Source organism: Gopherus evgoodei, chromosome 7 (genome assembly GCF_007399415.2).
Source record: "Gopherus evgoodei ecotype Sinaloan lineage chromosome 7, rGopEvg1_v1.p, whole genome shotgun sequence".
Classification (NCBI taxonomy): domain Eukaryota; kingdom Metazoa; phylum Chordata; order Testudines; family Testudinidae; genus Gopherus; species Gopherus evgoodei.
In genome coordinates, this window is record NC_044328.1 from 12,994,957 (window position 1) to 13,022,702 (window position 27,746).

Genomic DNA, 27,746 nt, shown 5'->3' on the forward strand with positions numbered 1-27,746 from the left:
TATCCTTAATGTACAATACGATTTATGATTTCTTGAACATACATTAGATTTCTCTCTTATTGGATATTTATCATTTTCAATGTATTTATTGTGCAGGCTTCAGCCACCTGCTATTTGTCATAAGCAGTAAAGCTCAGAAGTATAAGCAAAATCTTTCTAGCTCAAACCCATTACTTTTTTTCCACCTCGCTCTTTTTTAGTGGATTTAGTGATTCAAATGAATAGCCTGGAAAAATGGAGTCCTTCATTTAACCACAGAACCAGGACACCAGCAGCTGCATCACTGCCTCCAACAATACACCTTAATATTGACCTAAGAGATCAGCTGCAGGGGAAGGCTGGATATATTCAATTACCCTCATCCATTCAGTGCTTGGTCTCGCTACAGAAAATGCCAAAGGTGCCTGTTAGTACGATTGGGGGTGCTGCTTTCTGAAATGCGGTACAAAAGACTTCTTTAATTTTGAGTGTCTCCATTTTTGAGTGCCAGATTCAAGACAGGTGGGGCCTGATTTTCAGAGGTGTCAAGTACACATGAGTCTGACAGAAATCAGTGGGGGATGCAGGTCCTAGAAGTTTCTAAGCGGGCACTCAAAATGGGTGGGCGATTTTAAAAATGTAAAAACAGGAGTACTTGTGGCACCTTAGAAACTAACAAATTTATTTCAGCATGAGCTTTCACGAGCTACAGATCACTTCTTCGGAGCTGTAGCTCACGAAAGCTCATGCTGAAATAAATTTGTTAGTCTCTAAGGTGCCACAAGTACTCCTGTTCTTTTTGCGGATACAGACTAACACGGCTGCTACTCTGAAACCTTTAAAAATGTAGGCCCTTGTCACTCATGACATCAAACTTGTTCAACAAAATGAGTTTTTATGCTATCCTTTTGTGCTCTTCCCATTTTACCATAACCAACTGTGAAGGAACACAGTTTTACTTTATCAAGTGAAACAGGAATTAGCAAAAAATAACGAGCTTTCCAAAGGGACAGTATATTGCCAATTGCTGCCTACCAATTCACTAGAGCAGTATGTGTGTGTGATGGATGGTGGGTGACATTTCTCCTCTGCCTTTGCTACTTGCATCTTCAGTGGGATGAAATATTACATTCCTCTATAAAAGCAGCAAAGAGCCTTGTGGCACCTTATAGACTAACAGACGTTTTGGAGCATGAGCTATCGTGGGTGAATATATGTAGTGCACTACATGCATCCAACAAAGTGGGTATTCACCCATGAAAGCTCATGCTCCAAAACGTCTGTTAGTCTATAAGGTGCCACAGGACTCTTTGCTGCTTTTACAGATCCAGACTAACACGGCTACCCCTCTGATATACTACATTCCTCTAAGATCACAGTATAATATACAGCCTCCTTTTAAAAAATAAACTGAAAACTCTGTGGGGATTAATTAATCCACTTTTTGTTTTTAACTGGAAAATACTAGGTGCCTTTTCCCGCTGGACAGATCTAACAAGCTGTGATGTCACAACCTTCAGTTTAATTGCTCATGCAAATATGATGCTTTATGGAAAGAACAAGATTTGTATCCAGTCTGTGTCACAGGAAGCAGGAGATAACTCAACTGACTTCGCTCACTTGAAAAACCTCCTGGTCTTGCTTTTGCTGGAAGGGAAAAAAAATGCTGCTAAAGAAAAACAGAGGGAAAATACTAATCTCTATTTGAAAAGGCTATATCTAAATTAAACTATTAGATGGGATCTAGTGAGTAATTCATCCTCACTAGATAAGGAAGGAGTCAACTGCCCTTCTGTACCAGGTCTACAATATTCTACAAACCCTGGCACAAGGCTGCTTTAAGTTGCACTGGCTGGAACAGCATCCATTAATAGGCACCAGGTTTAAAACAAACCAAATGAAGTATTTTTTCACACAATGCACAGTCAACCTATGGAACTCCTTGCCAGAGGATGTTGTGAAGGCCAAGACTATAACAAGGTTCAAAAAATAACTAGATAAGTTCATGGAGGATAGGTCCATCACTGGCTATTAGCCAAGATAGGTAGGAATGGTGTCCCTAGGCTCTGTTTGCCAGAAGCTGGGAATGGGTGATGGGATGGATCACTTGATTGCCTGCTCTGTTCATTCCTTCTGGGGCACCTGCCAGTGGCCACAGTTGGCGGGCAGAATCTTGGGCTAGATGGACCTTTGGTCTGATCCAGTATGGCCATTCCTATGTTCTAGGAACCATTCTGCCAATGAGGGATTGCTGCTTTGGCTCCAGTCCCTGATCACATCTCCCTGCCTATAACCAGCCACGATATGCCCGATGCAGGTGGAGACGGGGAGGGAAGGAGGGAGGAGAAGACAGGGACACAGAGCTGAGTGAGAAAAAACTATGCCAAGTTTATGTCAGCCGATGTTTCCCATAGGTTAGGAGAATTCTTATCCAGACATTAAAACTGATTGGGAAGGAGGTACAGCATACTCATTGTTTGATTTTCACGGGCTATACAGGATTTTGATATTCGTTGCATACCAGGGGCTGCAGCTGCCCCCTGCTATATTGCTACTAGTTATGCTATTGATTTATTAGTACTGGGTCAATGTCTGCATCTATGTTCAAGCAAAACTTCCACAGACTTACCAGAAACAACATGGTAAAAGTGAAAAGTACACCTCTACCCGATATAACAGGACCTGATATAACCTGAATTTGGCTATAACGCGGTAAAGCAGTGCTCTGGGAGGGGCAGTGCTGCGCACTCTGGCGACTCAGCGGGTCAGCATATCTGGCTCCAACATGCTGCTCTGAGCGGCGTTAGGGGTGGGAGGCAGGCAGGAGGCAAGTGGGCAAGAGAGGTGAGGAGGCGAATGGGGAGGTGAATGGCAGGCAGAAGGGGGCTGAGGATGCAGGCGGGTGGGAAGACAGCAAGCAGGAGAGCGGTGGTTGGGCAGATGGGGTGGGAGGCGCACTGGACAAACAGTGAGGAGACTAGCGGGGAGGCGAGCGGTGGACAGGTAGGTGGGGTGAGGAGGCGAGCGGCGGGTGGGAGCGCTGGGCAGACAGTGAGGAGACTAGGAGGGAGGCTGATTTGTCCTGGGCCCTTCACCCCTCTAGGGATGGCTCCGACACACTGCTCTGAGCAGCGTGTTAAGGGTACCAGGCCGGGGACAAGGGGTTGGATAAGGGGCAGAGGGTCTTGGTGGAGGTGGTTGGGGACAAGGAGCCTTCTCTACCCAATATAACACGGTTTCACCTATAACGCGGTAAGATGTTCTGGCTCCTGAGGACCACATTATATTGGGTTAGAGGTGTATTAAAAAGGTAGAGGAAAAGTTACACAAAATTCCAACTTGAGTACACATGCTTAATGCTCTCACATATTCAAAAGGTCACTCAAACGGCTCTGTATTTTTGTAAGGCTTTATGACTACTTAAGGCTTAGGCTCAATGAAAAACGCTAACAGTACTTTGTCACACACTGAGCTCTAGAAAACGAAATGTGGTTTGGTTGCCCCAGCTCAACTTCCTCTTTGATTCCTGTTTCAGCTGAATGTTATTTCGTATTTTCAATAATAAACATGCAGCCAAAGTCACCGTGAGAAACCAACCTCAGGAACAAAATTTGCATGACTCTCCATCCTCCACAGCCAGACTCCAACAGAGCAAAAGCCAGGACTTCAACTTGCCCAGGTGAGGTCTGGATGGACAGCTGAGGCCTGGCTGTGTTGAGCCTCTTAGCCACCATTTTCAAAGGAATTCATTCATTTATGGCACAGTCTAGCTCAAGCTACTCTGAGGTTCCTTCAGAAAGGCAGCTTTCTTGTGGAGGATGATGCGTTTTCAAGCCAAGATGATCTGAGGTCAAACTTCCCTTATGCACAGCCATTGCAGTAAAGGCAGCCTTTCTTGAACAATACAGAAGAAAGGGAGCTCATTCTTAGAAACTCTAGTCAGCCTCAAGTATCCTCCCCTATATTACTTTGGGCACAGTGCCACTGAGTAAATTCAGCGGTTGTACACAGTTTGTGTGTATCCCTTATACAGTAACAACAAGGAAGGTATTCAAGGGCTATTTTTGTTTTTTAATTTATAAAGTTCCAGATCTCACAGTTTTCTCCTGTTTGCATTACAGACTCAGACTTTAAGGTCAGAAGGGACCAATGTGATCATCTAGTCCAACACTTCCTTTATCAGTGCATATTAAATGAGAGGGCCCTTCTCCCTGCTCAAGTGTGGCCATATTCTCTTCTCACTAACTATCCAGGTGGGTCTCCAAAAGGATTATGCACGTATTAGAAAGGAGGGAGACAAAGAGCCTGACTAATTGAATAAAGAAAATATTTCATTTTAACTGAAGCAATGACAAGTGCCTGGGATGCCTAAGTGTCTTCTGGCTCCCTCATGCAATGGCCACCATCTTGGCCAACGCACCAGGGATTGAATCAGAGACCTCCAGTGCTAAAAGCTTGAGCCGCGCTTCAATTAGAGCTGTAACAGACTCAATCTCCGTAGATCGGGGAAGAGAGATAACATCCCCTCAACAGTGGGTTACAACTGCATTCATCTCTGTGGCTGTAAGACTATGTCAACACTATGAACTAGGGGTGCGGGTCCCTTGCTTGTGTACACATATTCATGCTAGCTCTTATCAAGCTAACCTGCGTATAAACAGAAGTGTAGCTGTCATGGCACAGGCAGCGGCAGTGGAGACATGGCTGACCCAATTTCAGGTGGGTTTGTACTCAGTACGGCTCAGTTGTGCCTCTGCTGCTGCTACCCATGCTACTGTGGCTACCCTGCTATTTATACTAGCTCATAATGTAGATGCAGCCTAAAGGGCAGACATTTTGTTACTCATAGGAACTCTGTGACCAGGTCTTCGTGTACACTTCCAACCAGCGGTGTGTTTTCGGAATTCTTTGCCCTCTTTCTTTCACCAAGTAACTTTGCAAAGTAAAATCAAGCACATTTTCGGGTAACCTTAAATATTAAGCGATACTGAAGCTTAAGACGAACCCAAGCCATGTACTTCAGATCAAGAACTGAATTCTAATCTAAACCAGTTCTTTCTTTACATGGAATCTAGTTTCCTAAATGGATCCATGGAGTCAGGAATCAATTTTGCCTCTCATATCTAAACAGTAGCGTGTCCTGTCCTGGAGAGGGTCCTCTGAATCTTTGGCAGAGTTCCACCACCAAGCATCTCTACAATTATATGGAGAGCTCTGTGCCAAAGTATAAGGATCACAACTCTAAGGGCTACCATCATTGCCAATGACAGACTGACATCAGTTCTAGCAGCAAGGGGATGTGTCACCCAGATCTGATGGAGGAGCATGCTGAGGACATACTCCCCTTCATATAGTCAGTGACTCAGGAGAAGGGATCTTTTGGGTGGAAATCCTGGCTTCTGTTTGTGCCTTCTCATACCTAAATTATTTATTTAACTTCCTCTCAAGAACATTCCTCCCTTTTATGTTCTCAATATCATGCATAACACCTTATCTCAATCTCCTCTCTTCCAAAAAATAGAAACTTAGCGTTCCTACCCCCCTTCACAGCTCTCAACTAGAGAACATTTATTTTCCCCAGATGTGTCTCCTTCAGTACTTTTTCTAATCCTCACCTCAGCTACCCAGGATGCTCCAATTGTAGACTCGCCACCAACTTTGTGCAGTACCACACACAAAAAAAAATAATCTCACTGACATCAGAAACCAGGGCAATCAGTTCTCACCTACACTTTTTTTCCTGGTGGCTGGAATTTTTCCAAAGCACTTAGTAACAAGCTAACTCCGCTCCCATTGAAGTCAATGGCAAAAATCCCACAGAACAAATTCTGTGTGTACCCTGCAGTGTGGTGGGTAAACCCAGCTATTAAGCAACAGATTATATATTACTTACCTCTAGGACCTTCCCAGTGATGAATTGGTGACATGCTTCACATTTGACCCCAAAGAGAACCTGGTAGTCCTTTTCACAATAAGGGGCACCATCCCTGAAATAAAATATCCAGATGATACAAGTTACGATGCGGCTTGTATTCTTCCCTTGTCCGTAGTGGAAATGCCCACTGACAGTAAGAGGTGAATGGGACAGAAACCAACTATTTTGCAGCTCAAATGAAATGGCATTTCAGTTAGCACCATTTAGGATCAGCATTTACATTTCCACAGAGAATAAAGAAGAGACGTTCAAGCACAAATGTGCACATTGAGGACCAGATCCTCTGCTGATGTAAAATAAACTGAGCTAGGCCCCTTTACAGAATCTGACGATCCGACCCTTTGTCAATATTCTATCGTACGCATGCATGAGCCTGCTGCACCTCTATCCATTTCAGTAAATAAATCCTTGGTAATCTTAATAGCGTATAAATACAGACATCTGAGCATCAGTGGCATCATGATGGTTCAAAAGGGAGGTAGGCAGTGCTATCTTTGTATGACTGAGGAATGAATTAGAAACACCTTAGCCAGTTTAAAGAATTTATACGGTATCAGGCATCACCTTACGAGTTCCTTTGTTTAGTCAGTCATAGATGCAAGCCTGTTTATATTTGTGCCCACTATAATGAGCGATGAAAGGTTTGCATTTGTCACATACGCTAGTGTCCCTATATTTTTTCTCCTCCGCTAGATGCTTGAAAGAGGTCTGACTAGACTCCCTCCATCTTGCAGCTAAAGCACTCTCTCTCTCTGATTTTTCTCCCTTGCCTTGGTATGCTCCTAACTTTTTTCTTCATTAGTTCCTAATCCAGGGAAGGTAAACACAGTGTCAGGTCAATCACATCAATGTGTCTGGTCTCTGTGCCAGCCAAGTGAGAGACGGGCAGTTTCTTCCTTTCTTCTCAGGTTCACAACTTGAAAATAACTGGACAAAATGGTGAAAAAGCTGTGCCTTGGAAACACAATGGGGGTGTTCACATACCCCTCTCTTTGACCAGAAAGACATGCAACCCTCCTGCTCATAGTATTTACTTTACCAACTACTGTTACATCACTGTTTTTCCTTTACTTGCTCCAGCCAGCTTACAGGGAAAAATTCCCCTCGGGTACTAATTCCGAAATTCTGCTCCTACTATGAGTGAGGATTTCAGTGCACATGGTGATGGGCAACAGGGCACAGAAATTTTTTTTTATTGAGCTGTCTAGAATTAAAAAAAATAGCTGTTCCATGACTAAAATTGTCCACGTTTAATAAAGTGAGAAAAGCTCCATGTGTTCCAAGCTCATTGTCTCCTTATTTATTATTGAGATTCATAAAATTTTGGGGGCGGGGTCTATAGCTCACCCCCCATCCCACGTCCTCCATTGTCTACCCTATGAATGATCAGCATGTGTTGGCAGAGCAGGTTTTCGGAAGTGCGATATGCCCAGCAGATTGGAAAAGAAGAATTTGGCTGCATTGTACTTTTGGAAAGTAAGGGTGGATTTCATGCCAGGCAACAGAAAAGACATAGGAGACTGCTTACTTGCTGATGTATTCTCCAGTCAGGACCTTGCCACAGGCCTTGCACTTAAAGCATCCCAGGTGCCACTGCTTATCCAGTGCTAGTAGCGCTTGGCCATTTTTTATCTCTCTTCCACAGCCAGCACAATCTGCAAATAAATATGTACATTCATTGTCAGTGAGTTGGCTTTATTATCTTCATTAACCTACCTAACGAACACCACTCCTAGGTTAGCTAGAAGGGGTCATTACAAAGCAATTCAAGACACCTACATTCCCATAAGGGTCAGCATGCCACCCCCACAAGGTCCCAGCCCGGGGAACAAGGAACCACAGACGCATTCTCCTCTATAACAAGCATACCTATAACAGAACAGAAGGCACTGTCACACCTTCAGTGATGATTTGCAGCCAGCCCAGCAGATTTTATTAGGAATTAACAAAATATGCTTTCACTCACAAGAATGACTTCAAGAGGAGCCACTGTTTATTTGGTTTTTGCCATCAGCAAAGTCTCTGTTGCTTAAATAAATCTATCTGTAGTAGGCCTGGACTGGCTACTTCTAATCTAAAATTAAACGCTCCCCAGTAATCGTCCTTCTCAGGCATTACTTTTCCCCCTCCAGATGGCAGCAAAGCACTAAACGTTAAATGGGTTCTTGGTAGGCAGCAAAACTTTCGATTCAGGAGTGGTAAAGAGAAAATTTTTACAGCTAGAAAACATAACAAAGGCTTTGGCAATCATTGCAGTATAATAGGGCGCATCCTCCTCTGTATATAAGGAAAGGAACAATTCCCATTGGCATCCCTTGTGCACAAAAAAGGACATTTACATGAGAACTTCAGTTCTGTGTTTGGAGTCAACACTGAACACTGATATATTGAGATCCTTTGATGGCAGGAAACAAGCAAAGAGCCCCAGGCAACGGCACTGAATGCTCTCTATTTCTGAGATGCCATGGTGTTTCATATCAGGTTGTAGATCTCTGGCTCAAGGTTGCCATTCCACTCAAATCCAAAACAGTCAAAGCTTTCCCTATAAGGGGCACACCAGTGGGCACTGAGGTTTGAACAACATGATATGCTGGGGCCAAGTGAAGAGTTGCAGACGTCCCCCAGGCGCAATTTTGGTGAAGGAAGGGCTGGAAGGCTCATAAGAGTAAGAATGAGAGAGAAACCTGATGAACACAGGGAAAGCTGCAGGGAAGGAAAGAGGCTGGAAACTGTATAGGAGGGTGTTGGGATCTAACCTGATAACTTAACACCCTGAGCTGAATATCACATCCTCACAATGACACTGAGTAGTTGAACACGAGTGTCATTAACAGAATAATTAAAGCAGTTCAGCCCAATCACTGCAGCTGAAGGAATATCTACCCAATCAGTTTAACTCTTGAACTCTACGCTTCTCAAAAAGGTCACTGATCTTCAGGACTGGTCTACACTGGGGGGGAGGGGAGGGAAATCATCTAAGATACGCAACTTCAGCTACGCGAATAGCGTAGCTGAAGTTGAAGTATCTTAGATCAATTTACCTCTCGTCCTCGCAGCGCGGGATCGATGTCCGTGGCTCCCCTTGTCTACTCCGCTACTGCCGTTCGTGCTGGTGGAGTTCCGGAGTCGACGGGAGCACGTTCGGGGATCGATATGTCGCGTCTAGATGAGATGCGATATAATCGATCGCCACCCACCGATACAGCAGTAGTCTAGACGTACCCTCAGTGTGCAAGCTCAGTAGATAGAGGATTCCTGAGAAGTCCCAACCAACCCTCACAGTGGTAGATTTACCCCAGTGTAAATCCAGGCCTGCAATGAAGTTACTCTAGATTTATGCTGGTGAGAGGAGAATCAGGCCCCATGTCACTGAAATGAACAATTAACTTTCTAGAAATTGTCCAAGCAAAGGAAAATCACCAGACAGATGCTGTACACTCAGAAAGAGAGCGAGAGAGATGGGGGCAGGGGAGTTTGGGACCAGTGTAAGATTCTTACATGATAACACGTATGTCTGAGCCTCCTGACATCGTGTTGCAAAGACATGCAACATCAAGATGACTTTGCCCCACAGGACAAAGTGTAAGGAGTGGAACCAGGAGAAGAAACTACGGGAATGACCAACTGATGGCCAGTGACTGTTCCCTCCAATTCTCTATGCAATTTATCATGCCACTCCATAAACCTGAATCAGCTTCCTCAAGCTTTAATGTACAAATGCCACTCACTTATCACCTCTTATTTTTAAGAAGCAGTTCTAGTTTTTTCATCCTTTTGTAGGCTGGATAAGGCAAAACTCTCAGACTGTTCTGTTCCTATCCTAGCACTGCACTAGACTTGCAGTAAATTTTTATTATTATCATCATCATCAGAAGAAGAAGAAAATCCATTCTGCCCAATTAAGCAAAATGCTGAGATGCTCTGACCACAATGAAGACAATAGGCATTACAGGTACCTGGCATTGCTCAGGATCAGGCCCCTTCAGATTACGGAAACATTTGACATTTAATGTCGTCAGTATAAAAGAACAACAAATGCATTTCATGCTTATCTGGGACTTTCCCTCTGCAGATCCCAAAGTGCTTTGTAAAGGTGAGTGAGCATCATTAGCTCCATTCGTCTGATGCCACAGAGCTGCAGAGTGACTTGCCTAAGGTCACAGTGAGCTAATAGCCTGTGCTGTCCTACTAGACTAGAGTTGCCCTGTTAACAGAAATGTTTATCTCCTCTGGTGAAACAGCTGGTCGTAAATATAGAAAGCTGGCAATTCTCACTCAGATAGTACTTGAATAGAAACGAGATAAATACAGACTAGGTTAAGGGCAGGAAACCATTTGTTCACGAAAATTCTACAAACAAACTCACTCACTCCTAGTGCCTGTGTAATGTATGGTAACGACCTTGGGTGAAATTCAGAACAGCGTGGGGTGGTTCATGCAAGGGCTCAGCAGCCACACGGGGGCATGATCTGCTACAGCGTAGGCTATAGAGCTACAGTGGCATTGAGGCTGCAGGGTACAGGATTATGTGGATTCAGTGCCACCAACACACAGTAGTGGCTGTGGAAAGGTTACACTGCAGCCCCACAGGGTATCTGCTGCTTGAGGAGTTGCAATTCCATTCCCCTTAACCCCCTCTTAGCGCCCCACACAAGTCCAATTACTCAGGCTTTGGGCAGGAGTGATCAGTGTTACCCTCTCTTCGCACAACACAAGCTAAACACATCACTTCATTTTCAGCATGGCTTGCCAGATGTCTGCATCTTCTGCACAGTGGTATAAAATGCAGGGGTTTCCAAAAGCTCCCATACACTGCACCCCCTAACAGAGGGGTCATATTCCAACACACTTCCTCTCTTTCATGTGCTCTGACTAGGCCAGCTCAGTCTAAAGATACGCCCCTACATATTTACTCTCCATAACATGTATAGTCCATAACAATGCCGCATTTGACGTGGCCAGAGAGCTAAATCAAGTATGAGAAAGAGGGCTGTTGAAACATAACATGAATGTCTGCCTGAATGAGGGCAGTGTGTGTGTGGGGGTTACATTTTAAAGTGACACATCGTTAAGATCTTCATCCCCAAGCACCGTACACAGCCTCATTAGAAAGCCCTATGAAGTTGTATGTTGGGATAGTAATCACAGATGAGCTGCCATCCACAATGCTCCGCTTGTGAAGATCTGGACAGAAAATACATTTGCCTTTGCAGCTTCTGCATCATTCCCCACATCTGACAAAGAGCGAGGCATCCTGCACAGCAACTCATTTGTCACTGTCTAAATTAAGCAGCAGGTTTTCCCTCTTTCCCCCCCTTGACCAATGGCAGCGTAGCTGTCCCACAGTTTGATCACATCACATGCAGCACTCCAGCGTGATGGGCTCTGAGCTGATACTGCTGCATTAACCCTGAGCATGCTGCATACAAACTTCACCCAAGGCTGTTTGGATTGCCTTCCCAGAAATCTGCCAGTGAGTATACCCATATCCTCCCCTAAATCTCACAAATTCACTACACAAAGAGGTCACCCAGCTCTGCTCTGGCTTCTGCCACCATATCAACTGGCAGAGGCCTCATAGGGGGAAAGCAGCCCTGAATGTTCTACCCACCTCGAGCCCGGGGAATCTGCATTGAGAGATTATGAGAGTACGACTGCTCAGAGCTCCAGTATGAAACTGCAGAAAAACCTGAGGGTCTCTGGATTAAATTTAAAAGTGTGAGCAACAAGGGTGATGCCGTGGTGGGAGTCTACTATAGACCACCAGACCAGGGGGACAAGGTGGACAAGGCTTTCTTCCAGCAACTAACTGAAGTTACTGGATCACAAGCCCTGGTTCTCATGCAGGACTTCAATCCCCCCGATATCTGCTGGGAGAGTAATACAGCATTGGGCAGACAATCTAGGAAGTTTTTGGAAAGCGTAGAGGACAATTTCCTGGTGCAAGTGCTCGAGGAACCACCTAGAAGGTGCTGCTCACAAACAGGAAAGAATTAGTAGGGGAAGCAAAAGTGGATGGGAACCTGAGAGGCAGTGACCATGAGATGATCGAGTTCAGGATCCTGAAACAAGGAAGAAAGGAGAACAGCAGAATACGGACCCTGGACTTCAGAAAAGCAGACTGATTCCCTCAGGAAACTGATGGGCAGGATCCCATGGGAGAATAACAGGAAGGGGAAAGGAGTCCAGGAAAGCTGGCTGTATTTTAAAGAATCCTTATTGGGGTTGCAGGAACAAACCATCCCGATGGTGTAGAAAGAATAGTAAATATGGCAGGCGACCAGCTTGGCTTAACAGTGAAATCCTTGCTGATCTTAAACACAAAAAAGAAGCTTATAAGAAGTGGCAGACTGGACAAATGATCAGGAAGAAGTATAAAAATACTGCTCATGCGCGCAGGAGTGAAATCAGGAAGGCCAAATCACACTTGGAGCTGCAGTTAGCAAGGGATGTTAAGAGTACCAAGAAGGGTTTCTTCAGGTATGTTAGCAACAAGGTGGTGGTCCAAGAAAGTGTGGGCCCCTTACTGAATGAGGGAGGCAACCTAGTGACAGAGGATGCAGAAAAAGCTAATGTACTCAATGCTTTTTTTGCCTCTGTCTTCATGAACAAGGTCAGCTCCTAGACTACTGCACTGTGGAGAAAGAAGTGGTTCAGGACTATTTACAAAAGCTGGACGAGCACAAGTCCATGGGGCTGGATGCGCTGCATCCAAGGGTGCTAAAGGAGTTGGCGGATGTGATTGCAGAGCCATTGGCCATTATCTTTGAAAACTCAGGGCGACTGGGGGAGGTCCCGGATAACTGAAAAACAGCTAATGTAGTGCTCATCTTTAAAAAAGGGAAGGAGGAGGATCCAGGGACTACAGGCCAGTCAGCCTCATCTCAATCCCTGGAAAAATCATGGAGCAGTTCCTCAAGGAATCAGTTCTGAGGATTTCCTTTTAGAGGTGAGGAAAGTGATCAAGAACAGTCAGCATGGATTCACCAAGGGCAAGTCATGCCTGACTAACCTAACTGCCTTCTATGATGAGATAACTGGCTCTGTGGACGAGGGGAAAGCAGTGGACGTGTTATTCCTTGACTTTAGCAAAGCTTTTGATACGGTCTCCCACAGTATTCTTGCCAGCAAGTTAAAGTAGTATGGGCTGGATGAATGGACTATAAGGTGGACCTAATTAACTTCACCACCTCAACCAAGCTTCACAATCATCATTGCTGTGTACAGTATTAAATTGTTTGTTTAAAACTTATATTGTATGTGTGTGTATATATTATATAAATATAAATAATCTCAATATAGTTTTGTCTAGTGAAAAAAAAAGTTTCCCTGGAACCTAACTCCCCCCTCATTTATGTTAATTCTTATGGGGAAATTGGAGTCACTTAAGATCGTTTCGCTTAAAGTCTCACTTTTCAGGAATATAACTACAACATTAAGCGAGGAGTTACTATACTCCCAACAGGGCTCTTGGGGCACTAGAAGGTTAAATCACTTTTGCTTTCTTATTCCTGAAAGCTGTCAAAGCCCTGTGATGGGAATCTTCCAGGTAAACAATTAATCACAGAATAAAGCAGTGTCTAACAACTGCTTCTGGTATGAAAAATGCAAGAATTTCATTAGGACTCTGCATGTTTATTGAACTCCCATGGGACACCATTGCCAAAGGTTGAAAATGTGACCAACCTCTACCCATTTGCCAAGTACCAATTATTATTTATCTGTATGGTATTGACACGTTTGGACACTACCAGAATAATAAAACTGTTTATTTTTGAGAGGCTGAGCTGAAAAAGCTCAGATCAGGATATGGATCTGAACTTTCCCACCAAAAATCAGGATTTTGTGATGTAGGATTTTGATTTGGGTCCAAGTTTAGTTTTGAAGGCGTCGATCTTGCAATCGGATCTCCCCACCCGTCAGAAAAAAAGGTGCCAGTTCCCTTTTCACTAAAAGCAAAACAAATCCATGCCAGCAGCCGCATTCCTGAGCAATCTTACAATAAAGAGCAGCGTGCACACAATGGAAGGAGCTAAATTTCCTGAAGGAAAGTGGGATCAGCTTCAAAGAGAATTGTGAATGGCAAGTGGGGAAAAAAAGCAATTAAAAAAAATTATGAAAAATACCTTGATAAAGTCCTTTGAACAGATTAAATATGGAAACAAAATCATAAATGATACAGCCTGGTAGCACTGGCTTTCAACACAAAAATCTATGTGAACATAATGATAACCCGTCTTGTAAATCAACTGGTTAATATTTCTTTAAAATGTAAAAGATTCCACTGAGTTAAAGATCACGTTGTCTGAACAATTTTGACCTATCCTAAGTATTTCCTCACATCACTTTAGCCAACAGGGGTAACAAAAATTCTTTTTTCCTGTTTGTTTACTTGGTTCATTTGACAGCACTTTGCGAATAGTTATTTTCACCATTTCCCCAGTGTAGCGGGTTAGTTTTCCCTGATTGTGTAGGTTTTTCGCATAGTAACAATAGGGAAAGGAAAAACATAAAAAGTAATAGGGAAACATGACCGTAAAGTCACCAAACTGGGATGAGATCTCATGGGCAGGTGTAATAGCCAAACGGAACTTCGTGTAACTGATGAGAGATTTCAAGTGGACAGATTCCCTTTAAATTCTATTGAGTATTTTAGTTGGTGTGCAAGCACATGGATACAAATAAACTCCATTGGATTGCAGGAGTTTTTTCTCTAAACATGCCAGTTGGGAAGGTTAAGAAAAAGGCAACCGTGCTTTGAGGTCTGACTGGATTTGATAAAAAGAAGTCTATTCCAGTAGACCACACCAGACATTTATCATAAGTATCACTCCCTATACACTCACTGCTCCATTTTATAGACCCTCACCCATTTATCTTCTGTTTTCTTCAGACACTTTCCAGCCTTTGTATTGTCACCTTAACATCTGCCTTCTCCCAGCATCACATCTCATTCCCTACTGATACACACGCAGCCTAGTCTTTCACTCCTTAGTATTATTACTGCTTGCAAAACTCCCACGGCAAATCAATCTAACAAATCAGCCTCAGTCCATCTAGTCATTGCCAGCACCTCCCTCTAACAGTAGATTCTCGCAGAGAAAGCAAAAAGGCTTGATGTAAATAGGCGAGAGAGGGAGATTTGGAAGCTGTCAAGTAAGCGGAGTAAAGAATTCTGGACTATTCTGCAGGGGCTGTGAGGGACATGAAAAGATATTTATTTTTTCTCCATGGCAGCATCCGCAAAGTCCCAGCTGATCGAGCTGTTCTGAGTGATAAACAGCCAGTGAATCAAAGCAGCCTTTTCTCAAAAAGAAAATAAAAATGCTTCTCACTGTGGCAAGTTTCCTAGCTGTGTTTTGGTCAAGATGGATCTGGCTGAGTCCAGACTATCTATCCAAGGCTGGTCGGCCTCCATTAAATGCTCTTCTTAGTTGATCTTCACTTTCATTCATTGGAGCTCCCAGCAGAACTTGGAAAGCCTCAGGCTGAGACGTGCACTTTGGAACCATGGCCATCACAAATGGTTCAGTCACCACTGATCATGAGCTATGGTGAGCACATGATGGCTGACACATTTGCCTGCACGGGCACTACACTATCATTATCTTCAGTGACTCACTAGTCGGTGCTTTGTGATGCCTCGATTATGAAGAGCTCTTCGTGAAAGCAAAAGCTTTGTTTGGCTGCACAGATTTCAGCTTCCCTGTTAGCTACCCAGGAAACAAGCTGTTCTTCGCCAAGCATCATCACTTACTCTGCAGTCTGTAATAATCCTCAGCCATGTCACCCAGCTGGAGTCTCCTCTGTTTCTTCTGATGAGTTCTGTGTGTTCCCGACAGGCAATGAGAGAATGATGCTCAGAGAATGGTGCTCTTTGCTTTTCTCCAATCAGGAGAGATACTGACACAGGAAGCCAGCTCTCCAGAAGTGAAGAGTTGAATATTTATCAGGTCTTCAACCATACAGAACATTCTAGGTGATCAGGATCCTCTTGTGTCTGCAAATAGCTCTGGGAGTTGTCAAAATATTGAGCCACCTGAAATCATTCAGCATCTTCTCCAGCTTAGTACAGATGCTAAACTGTGATCCAGATTTTAGACCCCACACCTGCCATGTGTTTCAGTGGTCTAGTAACTTTGTGATGCTGGCATTGTAAAACATAACACAAAGCGGAGAAAAGATGTTGAGTTTAGGACTAGAGACTGCACACGTTTTTTTTGCTTCTATAGACTGAGTGCATTGCACACCCCATGGGCTCCTTGCATCCTTCCATCCCTCACTCAATCTCCCTGTGTGACATCCTCCCACCCCCTTCTACTTCAGGGACTAACACTCCATATAGCCCCCTCTCCCTTTACCAGGTGTGGTGTGCACTCCCTCATTCCTCCTTTATCCCAATGCCCCTCTTTTTCCCCATACAAGAATGCCCCATTCCCTTCCCCACAGGGGTCTGTGTATCCCTTTCTCCTCTTCTCCCCCTGCTAGAGGTTCTGTGCGTGTCCCCATTCTTCCCATGCCAGAGGCTTTGTGCATCCCAATTTCCCCTCCAGTACCAGGGTCCCTCATTCTCCATCTGCCAGGGTCTGTGTATTACCTCTTTCTCCCCATTCTGTCTATGCCAGGGGGCATGTATGGTGTGTGTCCTCCCCTCCCCTCTATTATTCTTTTGCCTATATCCAGGGTTCTGCATGTGCTCCCATCCCTCCCCCTCTAACCCCACCCAAATTTTTCTCTTTCAGGTTGTCAGCATTTTAAAACTCTAGCTATTGGGAGACGGGGCAGAGCTGAGATAGAGGATATTGTTATGCTGGAAGGTGTTAATGGCTGCCATCAACCAGTTCTTTGGTCTATAGCCACCACCAGAGGTGCTAACCAGATGACAAGGGCTTTTTGTCTCTCCCATTACCCCCTTTTGGTTCTTCCAATTTTCCCCCCAAATCAACAGGGTTCTGGCCATTAACGCCTAGAACTTTCGTTGATATTCTGGAATTGATCAGATGTGAGGCTCACAAGTTATTGTGAAATGGACAGAATGCTAAAGATTTGAGAGTTAGACCCTGCTTTACTTGGCCAGTACACTGCATGCAAAACCAGTTCTCCAGATCCCAGGGCATTGTCTACACTACAAAATTAAGTTGACCTTACGTATGAATACGTAACTGAGTGTTAGGTATTCATTGACCTAAACCCACAACATCCTCAGGATTGAAGGGACACAGCATCTAAGAAGAGGCACACAGCACACATAGGATCAGGACCAGAATCTTCTCCACTGAGAATCTACAGTGGCCATTGTTCTCCTTGGCCAGTGAGAGGTGATACAGAAGCCAGCAGCAGGTATTGACAATGCCATTAGTACTATGCTGCACTATATCATCCTTTCTGATCATACCGACTCATTCACACAGGTTCCTGTTTCTGAACAAGCTGCAAACACTGCAAACTAGCCCCTCTGTCAGACACCTACCCCCAGCACAGAAACCTCTGTGTCATCACTTCTGGAGACTATCTTGAGTAAACTTTCATTGTTGTGTTTGGACAACACTAACCCAAACACGACTAATCTCCGGCAGCAGCAAGGAGATAACTGCATTTTTTATGAAGGCTTTTTAATCCTGATAACACCAGCAATCCAAGACCTACATTATGCCATGCCTGGAACTAAGTATCTTTCCCACATGTCCATGGAGAGATCTTGAGTTCCTGACATACCTTTCCTGAATGTGATAGCTGAGCTTCCAATGTTCCCAGAATTGCCACACTCATCTCAGGGGATCCTTTTCCTGGAACTGCACTTACATATTTGCTAATGCGATGCCCAGTTACTGGGCAACACTCCACATATTCTACTCCTGGGGGAACTCTGCACTACTGAAGGTGCACATAATTAATGAGCCCCACACATTTTTAATTTTTTGCACAGAAAAAAGTGTCAGCCAAAATGTTGCTGCAGTTCTGCCTTTTGCCCACCAGATGGCGTTGTGGCACTAGAACAAAGCAGCAGATCTCAGCCAGTGAGGGAAGAGAGCGAGCCTGCCTTCTTCACAGTGGGCCAGGTCAGGAGACAGGGGCTGGGGGGAGAAAGACATCATGGGGTGTTGGAGGGGTCCAGACATGGGCTCATAAGGGCTGGTGGGGGAGGACAGACTGTGGCAGGAGCTGAATGCGATTGGAGGCACAGGACCACAGTGGGGAGGGAGGTGCAGGGCCACCTGGGGAAGGGGGTACAGAGCTACATAGGGACAGGGGTGGCTGGGTGGGGCACTGACACATAGGGACAGGGGAAGGGGGTGCAGGACAATGTTCCCTCTAATTTTTCATGTCCATGTGTGGAATGAATTTTGTTATGTGCACCAATATGGAGTCACCTTCATATTGGTGCACATAACTAAATTCATGTGATGGGGGTGGGGCCATGGGGTTCAGAATGTGGGAGGGGGATCAGGACCAGGGCAGAGGATTGGGGTGTGGAGGGATGAGGGCTCTGGCTGGGGTTGTGGGCTCTGGGGTGGGGCTGGAAATGAGAGGTTCAGGGTGCAGGAGAAGGCTCAGGGCTGGGGCAGAGGGTTGGGGTGCAGGCCCTAGGGTGGGACTGGGGATGAGAGGCTTGGGGTATAGGCTGCCCTGGGACTGTGGTGGGGACAGAGGACTCCCCCCCAGCCCTCTCTCACTGCAGTAGCAGCTTGGGGCTGGGGGAGAGGTGCCTCTTCCCTGCTGTGGCAGCTCTGGCGGGGCTAGACCAGATAGAGGGAGGGGGATCTTTTCCCGCAGCAAATCCGGGGCAGGTCACTGCTGAGATTGGCGGGCAGGGGCGCCTCTCCCGCCATGGCAGGTCTGCGCTGGTGCCGGCGAGGAGGGGCACCTCTCACTGCTGCAGTCCAGAGCCCTCGCGTGGGGCTTAATAGGCAGCTGTACGGCCACGGGTCTTAGAGGAAACTTAGGTGCAGGGCCACATGGGGATGGGGGGAGGAGGAGTCTCAGTGGGGGTGGATGGACACATGGGGGTATAGGAACCCCTGGGGACAGGGGCAGATGTGCCTGACTCAATGGGAGAGGCTAGGGGTCAGCCAGCGTCTGCACAGAGGAAGCTCCCTAACAATCCCTCCCCAACCCCCAAAAATCCTGTTTCATACTTTTTCCTCCCATAACCAACAACCCTGCAAGTTCACATCCAGGCTCCTTCCCAGCAATTTACTTCCCTCTCCCTCAGCTCCTCTGTTACCATGACTCCCCCGGAGCCTTTGCACCATTTCTGAGGGGTGCGGGAAATACGGTTCTGTATTGTAGTTTAAATGAATTATTACTCAGAGTTCTGTATTAATAAGCCCAGTAAGGAATCTATTTGTTAAAAAAAAGATTTCCTGAAACTTTTCCGTTATCTGTATTGTTACAGACATACTTGCTGACAGGTATTTTGAAATAAATGACCAAAAATAATTGAAACTGGTGTGATTATATTGTGTTATTTTGACAAATAAAAGGTGCAGAATGTTGCAGAATTTTAAAATATTGTGTGCAGAATTTAATTTTTTGGCAAAGAATTCCCCCAGAAGTAATATTGTTTTGACTAGTACTTTGAATAAGGCCACTACAGTAAGAGCAAATGTGTCACTTGTTTGATTAAAGGGCTCAGAGCAGGGTTACATTAACATCAAAGAATTATAGTATACAGACTACAATTTTTATGCACTATTCACAATTGTTTCTGGGCCCATTAACATATACTAAAAACAAGTCAGACTATTAGCTAAAAAGACAGATTCCAGTAAACAGATGCACCCCTCTGCCAAAAGCCTCTGTGAACAGCTCAGCTTTGCACTATGCCTTGAAGATTAACAAATTGGCTCTGTCAGCCAAATGCCCTGCCAGAAACCCCCATATGTACAAATCTAGAACTGCTAGCAAAAGCACATCACGTGACCTCAAATGAGCTGGTGATAGATAGGGAGAGAGGCACTATCCAAAGGGTGACATACAGGGCTTTGCCACAGCTTGCACCTGGAAGCGAAAAGAAAGCCAAAGCAGTCTGCAGAGCACCGATGAAACGTGTTCCTCCTGCCCATCAGCCCTGATTTTGCAACTGAGGAAACTGCCAAGTAGTTTTCAAGGATAGCCTTATGTGCAGAATATGGAGATCTGGTCTGGATAGCAGTGATAAGAGCCACAGCAGCAAGGAAGGACTGCCTGTGCCATGCCTAATGCACACAGACTAAAAAGGCATTCCTGGCCAATGAAGCCATTGCCACTACCATTATGCATATACAGGGTATGCAGTACATCTGCTGTAAATAACCACATGCGCTTTTTTTGTAACAATCCTCATGTAGTAACTGCCCCTTTACATGCAAAGCATCCAGGAAAATCAATTGAATTTAATAGATGGCGGTTTTAATTTAGAGCCATAGGGGGGGAGAACTTAAAATTTGATGGAAGCCACAGACGGTTTCCAAACTAAGCTTGTACATGTGGAGAGAAAGGCTGATTCAGACCCCCGCCTTGCAGCCTGTCTTTACTGAAGTGCTGGACAAGTGGAGAGGAAGAAAATACCAAATAACCACTGAGCAATCAATCTTTGTTTCACCCTACGTTATCTACCTTGGAACACTAGCATCCTGGCTGATGTGAAGTGGGGTCACTGCCTTTCCTCTAGGGCAGCAGTCAGTAGTTCTCAACCTTTTCTATACCGTGCCTGATTCTAGATCACTCCCAGGCCCCCTTCCCATCTGCCCAGGATTGGGTCAGGATGCTCCGGTCATTCAGTAATATGGGAAGGGCAAAATGGTCACAACCCCTCACTGTTGAGTTATTCCTCAATATCAACTCCGAGCGCCACACATCAGAAAGAAGCATTACAAAGGAAGAGCTACATCCTACGATCCCCGCTGAAATGCCAAGACAAAAATAAAAAGTAGCAAGGTTTAGCAAACTGCTTTCATAACTTGGGGTTAGCTCACTGGAAGCAGTAGGGACAACTGCACAGCCTGCACACTAGAGACCAACTAGGGGTCAAAGGCAGAGCTCTGTCTACAAAATGCCATCCTAGGGATGGCCTGTTGGAGACAAGGATGAAAATACAGAACAGTGGGAAACACTAAGAGATTGAGAGCAGGTGGATGTGTTCCTTGAGCCCAGCATGATTCTGTTGGAGGTAGAGCTGGTTGGAAAACAGAATTTCCATCCCACAGGAAATTCTGAAATTTCAAAATCGGATTTTATCTTAAATCAAGATCAAGAGTCAAAAATCTCAAAAAGTTTTATGGAATAGAAATTCTGTAACATTTTGATTCAGACACATTTAAACAACTTTATTGAAAACTTTATCAAATTATAATATTTTGACATTACGAAACTAAATATACTAAATATATGTAAATGTAAAATATTACAGATCTTTAATATTAACAACAAGTCCAAACACATTAACATGACATCAAACTATGAAGCTCTAAGTAAAATGAGAAAGAACAAAATACTATTTCAATTTTCAATCATTTGGAAAAAATTTCTGTCGAAAATGCCATCAGAATCACCACATTGCCAAGAAACGTTTAGATTTCAGCAAAGCAGCATTTACTAATGGAAAACTGTTCCACTGAAAAGTTTGATTAGTTCTAGCTGTAAGGACTCATACACTCAATTAGAATGCTACTCTGCTTCCTGGTGCATAGGAGTTAGAACTCTTAACAGTATTGCATACTTCCATTGCATCTCTCATTGCAGAATCCACATGCATTTTATAAGCAGTGATTAAATTAACCTTCACAACAGCTCTGAGAGTTAAGACTCATGCTACCCATTTAGCAGTTGGATAAACTGAGGCTAATCAATTGATATGTCCATAATTACAGCACAGGAGTGCTGGGAACCAAACCCTGAAATCCAGATTCCTAGTCCTCAGCTCTACCATTGCCAGGAGGGAAGAACCAGGAAGCAGGCTACCAAAAAATAAAATTAATTAAAGAATTCACATGGTGCAAATGCTTCTAAGACTAGGAAGTGTACTGCAAAACCCCCTAGATTAAGGTACAATTAGAATCATAGGCATGATGCACTAAAAGCATTTAGAAAGATTAATCTGATGAACGCCAGAGTGATCTAATAAAACTTCAGCCAGAATTAGTAGTCCAGAGTATGCTGGCTCTTTCCAGAAAGGAAGTTGTGTATGACCTCGGTGTCAGCTCATTAATGCACATGAATTCATTTAATGTGAAAAGGGAGGTGAAATTTCAGATTCACTACATTCCTAACATGCAAAGCCACTGAAGGCTACAGGGTTACAAGGAGAAGCCAGTGACCTGGTGCTGTGGTAAGTTCAAGAGGAATATATAGAATTGACTGGTGCCCCTTGTTAAAAATCCAACAGATCCCAAGCTCTAGCTTCTCTCTGTACACTCACAATGTTACTTGTGGGTTTGGAAGAGACATAAGTAAGATTTCTGAGAACCAAAAGGGCCATGCTCTGCCCTCAGATACACTCACTAAAGTCAATGGAAATTGTGAGTACCTATCCTGAGGCAGAATTGGGCCCATTGTCTTATTCTGAGGCATGGCTGTCTGTGTGCCAAGGGTTTGCACAATACTCAAACACTGCAGCTTTTAACACGCATTAGGAAATCAAATGATATTTCATTAGAGTGAACTTAAAAAATCAGCTACACGATATTGTTTAATATCCTTTTTGCAAGCAAAAGTTACTACAGACTCTTTGCCTGCATATATCATGGCCAATTCTTCCTTTTCAAGTTCTAGATTTGTCCTTACAACAAATTTCAAATTGTGAGGAAGTTTCAGGGCTGCTTGTGAAAGAAGCAGGAGCTAAATTTTGAAAATCCTGGGCAGAACGTGCCTAAACGCTGAAAAATTCTAGTTGCAGATGTTTCACTGTGGCTACAATTAAAGGGAAATGTTACATCCATTTTGTTCAGACTAGCAACCTGTAAGGGCAGAAGCAGCAGTTATGCCTGGGAATAAACCAACCCATGTATTTTGATGAGTATATGACAGCTCTCTCAACACATAATAAAAGGGAAATTACTTGTGAGGTGACACTGACTGTATCAATTAGGTTAAATCCTAGGTTTAATGTGTTAAAAATTATAATCAGATAGTCAGTGTTTAATGGTGACCTACAAAGGAAATTTTAATAATTGGACCAGTTCTCTCTTTTTTTATTCTTTGTTATGTAGAAAGATGACCTGAAAGGGTTTGTGGTTTTTGGGGGGAGGTAGGGTACAAGAGGGGTGATGATTGATTTTTCCCAGCTTCCATTTAACCTCAGGCATATATCAGGTACATACAATTATTTGATCCCAGTTTTACTGGAAGACTTGTTGGAGCTCTCAGTTCATATATATAATGGGAGCTCTATCATATCTTAACTAAAGGAACAGGGATGCTGAAACAGTAAAGGATAGCCTTTCTCCCCGGTGCTTATTAGATATTGGGGGGTTTATTTGTATTCAATAGGGCCTTAAAGACCCAATCGAGGATCAGAGCACCGTCAACCTAGACACTATACAGACAGGTAACAAAATATAAAATCCCTGCCCCGGAGAGCTTACATTCTAAGCATGGGACAAGGACACGCACAAATGTTTGTATCAAACAAACAAAAAGTAACTGTAATTACCATAGTTGTGCACGCAAGTTGGTTATGTGAGCTGCTAACTGGCACCAATTTTTGGAAATCATGGGCCATGTCTTGTCTGCATGGGAACATACTTAAACACGCTAGCATGCGTCGAATAATAATAGTAAAATAGTTGTACTGCATCACACACAATATGAAGTAGCCCAAATCAGTTTGGCCCAGAAATTCTGGGTGTTCCTTTGAGTGGTATCACTGGGCACTTCAGCATAAAATGGGCACACCATCATATATTTTCCAAAGGCAGAGAATGCCGCTTTAGTGGATTTATGCTCCATTTTCAGGCAAAACCCCCCACATTTTTCCAGATGCAAACTATGGCCTGGTGAGAGCCTGGGGGAAGCAATCCTTCTGAGCTGTGATTTGGAAAGGGAGTTAGGCTAGTTCTGGGTGTACAGTCCTGTGAATTCTGGTTTTCACTTGATGTGGAATAGCTCAACAAATTGGGACAGTGACCCAGGACTCCCAAACTCTAATCCCTAGACAATCCTCTCTCTCCACAGAGTTGCATAACCCTGCATCCTTCTCAAAATACACTGAGGCAACAAGCCAGGATTATGCAAACAATACAAAATGAAAACCAACCAAAAAACCTAGCACCACACTTCAGCTCTTTGTTTTCCGGTCCAAAGTATGGTAGGTCTTCAGAGAAGCAGTGCAATCAACATTCTACAACAGCACTGTTCATTAGGACTTTGGTGTAAATGGGATCAAAAATATTGTGGGAAAGAGGCTATCGTAGGAGATCTGAATAAAACTTGAAAAGCACAATGCGCATTACCAAACATACCAATTACACTGCTGCCAAAAAGATGTCAAACATCCCCCACAGCCACGTTGGGAAGACCAGATGAACCAAGATAAATGTATGTATATAGAATTCTAGATAATGTACCACCAAGAAACTTTTGAGGCACAAGAGTCTCCACCAATGCACTTTTAAAATTCCAGTTGATGTCCCTACACCCTCTCCCCACCCAGCGTTGGCATCTTTAAAATGCCATCACTTCTCATCACATTTGAGCTACTAGGCATCTGGCTATATATCCCCTCACCTTTGCAGATCACTTCACATTTATCAAGTTGTCAAACGAAACAAAGTTAAGGTACCAAACACAATCCATTACAATTTCAGAGCTATTTGCAGGCATTTACCTCAGATTCTCTGTTAACATCAATAAGAATAAGAATAATTCACCACCTACGGGTTGGGATATTTAGGGGGCTGGTGTGCTTACATTATGAATGATGACTACTAGGACTTTGCTGCTGTACTTTGAAAGAGGAGGTGGTCCAAGGAAACCAGAAGAAAGAGATACAGAAAAAAGCGCCTCTTGTTAAAGATAATGTGTTTGGAGTTGAGGAAATAAATCAAGCATGTAAAAGGGGTAAGGCTGTAGAAGGGCCCCAGGTAATTCCAGGGAAAAATCAAGAGATGAATTATTCAGTAGCTTTTCCTTCTGATTTCCACTGACATTGCATTAGAGAAGGTTGCAGTAATATTAGGGTTATGTTATTAAAGAGAATTAACTCTTGTATATAAAGACATTTGCTTTCCCTTGAAACTTTCCAAGAAAAGCTGTCAACTTGCCTTTCATTTGTCTGAACTTTGACAAGCAAACTGCATGTCAATAAAAAAAAATAAAATAAAATAAAAAAAACTCTAGTTGGAACTGTGATGGGGCTCCCACTCCATTCTGGCCTGTAAGGGGTTAATAGAGAGATAAGAAGGCTGTGCAGGACGCAGCCAATAGAAGAGAGGCTGCGAGGAGCAGCCAATCCAGGCCCAGCAGGCCCATATAAGAAGAGCCGCAGGGCAGAGCAGGATCAGTTCCTCCCTGGAGCTCAAGGAGGGAGGTCTGGGTGCCTTGCAGGTGGATGGAAGCTAGCACCCTGGACAGAGCAGTGCTGGGCAGAAACAAGGGAGCTCCTGGCTTGCTGCTAGGACTAGCATGTTTAGGCTCTGAGGTGAGGGTGAAGAAGGTGTTGGGGCCATGGGGAAGTGGCCCAGGGAAATGTACTGAGTTAGAGGTGATACAGCAAGTGGTCATCATCTACAATGTCCCTGGACCAGGACCCGGAGTAGTGAGCAGGCCTAGGTCCCCCACTACTCACCACTGGGGAAGTAGCTGGACTGTTGACCGCAGGGTCCCCCAAAGGGGGGAGCACAGAACATGATACAGGTGCGGGGCTGTGTCTTGAAGATGATGCCACAGTTCTTGGAGCAACATGGGTCCAGGAGCAGATGTGATTGCAGCCGAGGCACCATCAGGAGTGTACTGACCGGCAGTGCTAATCCCCAAGACAGCCAGCAGGAGGCACCAGTGTGCTGAGTGGATTGACATCAGGCCGTCAATCCTGACTTTCAGCCTACCACATTCCTCCACCCCCACCTTTATTTTCTTTGAAATAAGCTTCCTCATTAATCTACTTAAAAGTAACTAGGGGAAATTGACCACGGTACATGACATAAAAAACAGACACATTCAAAGAACCAGATTCTCTTCTGAATGGAATTGCATTACAAACATGACTGAAAAGAAGGGAAAAGACATCAGGAAAGACTGATGACTGACTGACTCAGCCTGCAGGAGTGAGTGGAAGAGATCTGGAATATTTTACACTAGTTACAATTCACCCATTGGTGCTGGCAAGATCTCTCAGCTTTTAAGTCTACTGTGCCACAGAGTTGAAGTGACAGTTACCTGGCATAGCTTGGAAGAAACACATTAAGAGGACTCTTCATTAGACTATCAGAGCCTTATGAACACATCCTGCACCCACCTTTATTTTTCTCTTTTTGGTGAAACTTTGCACTAAAATGACCAGAAACTCCAGAAATTATAACTGCATCTAGCTACATGTCCATTCGCAAAGTCACAAGACCCACGCAAGTTTCCAAGCAGTACGTTAAAGCTCTTAGGTGCCGTAAAACCACAGTAAAAGAACCTCTAGCACAGTGGGAGCCCACCTCTCATCAGGACCTCTGGGGACACGCATAATACAAAATTCCTATTATCTGTGGTCTCTTAGGCTGCAAGAACTCAGAAATGGAGAATTGGAAGGGACCTCAATAAGTCATCTAGTCCAGTCCCCGGCACGGTGGCAGGATGAAGCAGACTATACCTGACAGGTGATGGTCTAATCTTAAAAATCTCCAAGGACAGAAATGACTTCCCAGGTAATTTGTTCCAGTGCTTAACTACCTGTACAGTTAGGAAGTTTTTCCTAATGTCTAACCTAAATCTCGCTTGCTTCTTGTCCTATCCTAAGCGGTTAAGGAGAACAATTGATCACCCTCCTCTTTATAACAGCCTTTTATGTACTTAAACTATTATCATGTCCACTCTCAGTCTTCTCCAGGCTAGTCAACCAATTTTTTCCAATCTTTCCTTGTAGGTCATGTTTTCCAGACCCTTACTAATTTTTGTTGTTCTCCTCTGGATTTTCTCCACATTTGCTCACTTCTTTCCCAAAGTGCAGTGCCCAGAACAGGACACAGTACTCCAGCTAAGGCCCTATCAGTTCTGAGTACACTGGAAGAGTTACTTCCAGTGTCTTATAGACTCAGATTCTAGGACTGGAAGGGACCTCGAGAGGTCATCGAGTCCAGTCCCCTGCCCTCATGGCAGGACCAAATACTGTCTAGACCATCCCTAATAGACATTTATCTAACCTACTCTTAAATATCTCCAGAGATGGAGATTCCACAACTTCCCTAGACAATCTATTCCAGTGTTTAACTACCCTGACAGTTAGCAACTTTTTCCTAATGTCCAACCTAAATCTCCCTTGCTGCAGTTCAAGCCCATTGCTTCTTGTTCTATCATTGGAGGCTAAGGTGAACAAGTTTTCTCCCTCCTCCTGATGACACCCTTTTAGATACCGGAAAACTGCTATCATGTCCCCTCTCAGTCTTCTCTTTTCCAGACTAAACAAACCCAATTGTTTCAGCCTTCCTTCATAGGTCATGTTCTCAAGACCTTTAATCATTCCCGTTGCTCTTCTCTGGACCCTCTCCAATTTCTCCACATCTTTCTTGAAATGCGGTGCCCAGAACTGGACACAATACTCCAGTTGAGGCCTAACCAGCGCAGAGTAAAGCAGAAGAATGACTTCTCGTGTCTTGTTTACAACACACCTGTTAATGCATCCCAGAATCACATTTGCTTTTTTTGCAAC

At 44.2% G+C, this 27,746-nt stretch overlaps 1 protein-coding gene across 18 annotated transcripts in view; it reads right to left on the minus strand.

Moving 5' to 3' along the window:
• The window catches only part of ABLIM1 (actin binding LIM protein 1), a 315,920-nt gene that overhangs the window by 104,648 nt on the left and 183,526 nt on the right, over positions 1 to 27,746 (minus strand). For all 18 annotated transcript variants that reach the window (XM_030569044.1, XM_030569053.1, XM_030569056.1 and 15 more), the window contains exons 5-6: positions 7,443 to 7,569; positions 5,873 to 5,966 (exon numbers count right to left, since the gene is read on the minus strand). In XM_030569044.1, coding sequence (XP_030424904.1) covers positions 5,873 to 5,966; positions 7,443 to 7,569 — 221 coding nt within the window. The remainder of the gene's footprint in view (positions 1 to 5,872; positions 5,967 to 7,442; positions 7,570 to 27,746) is intronic.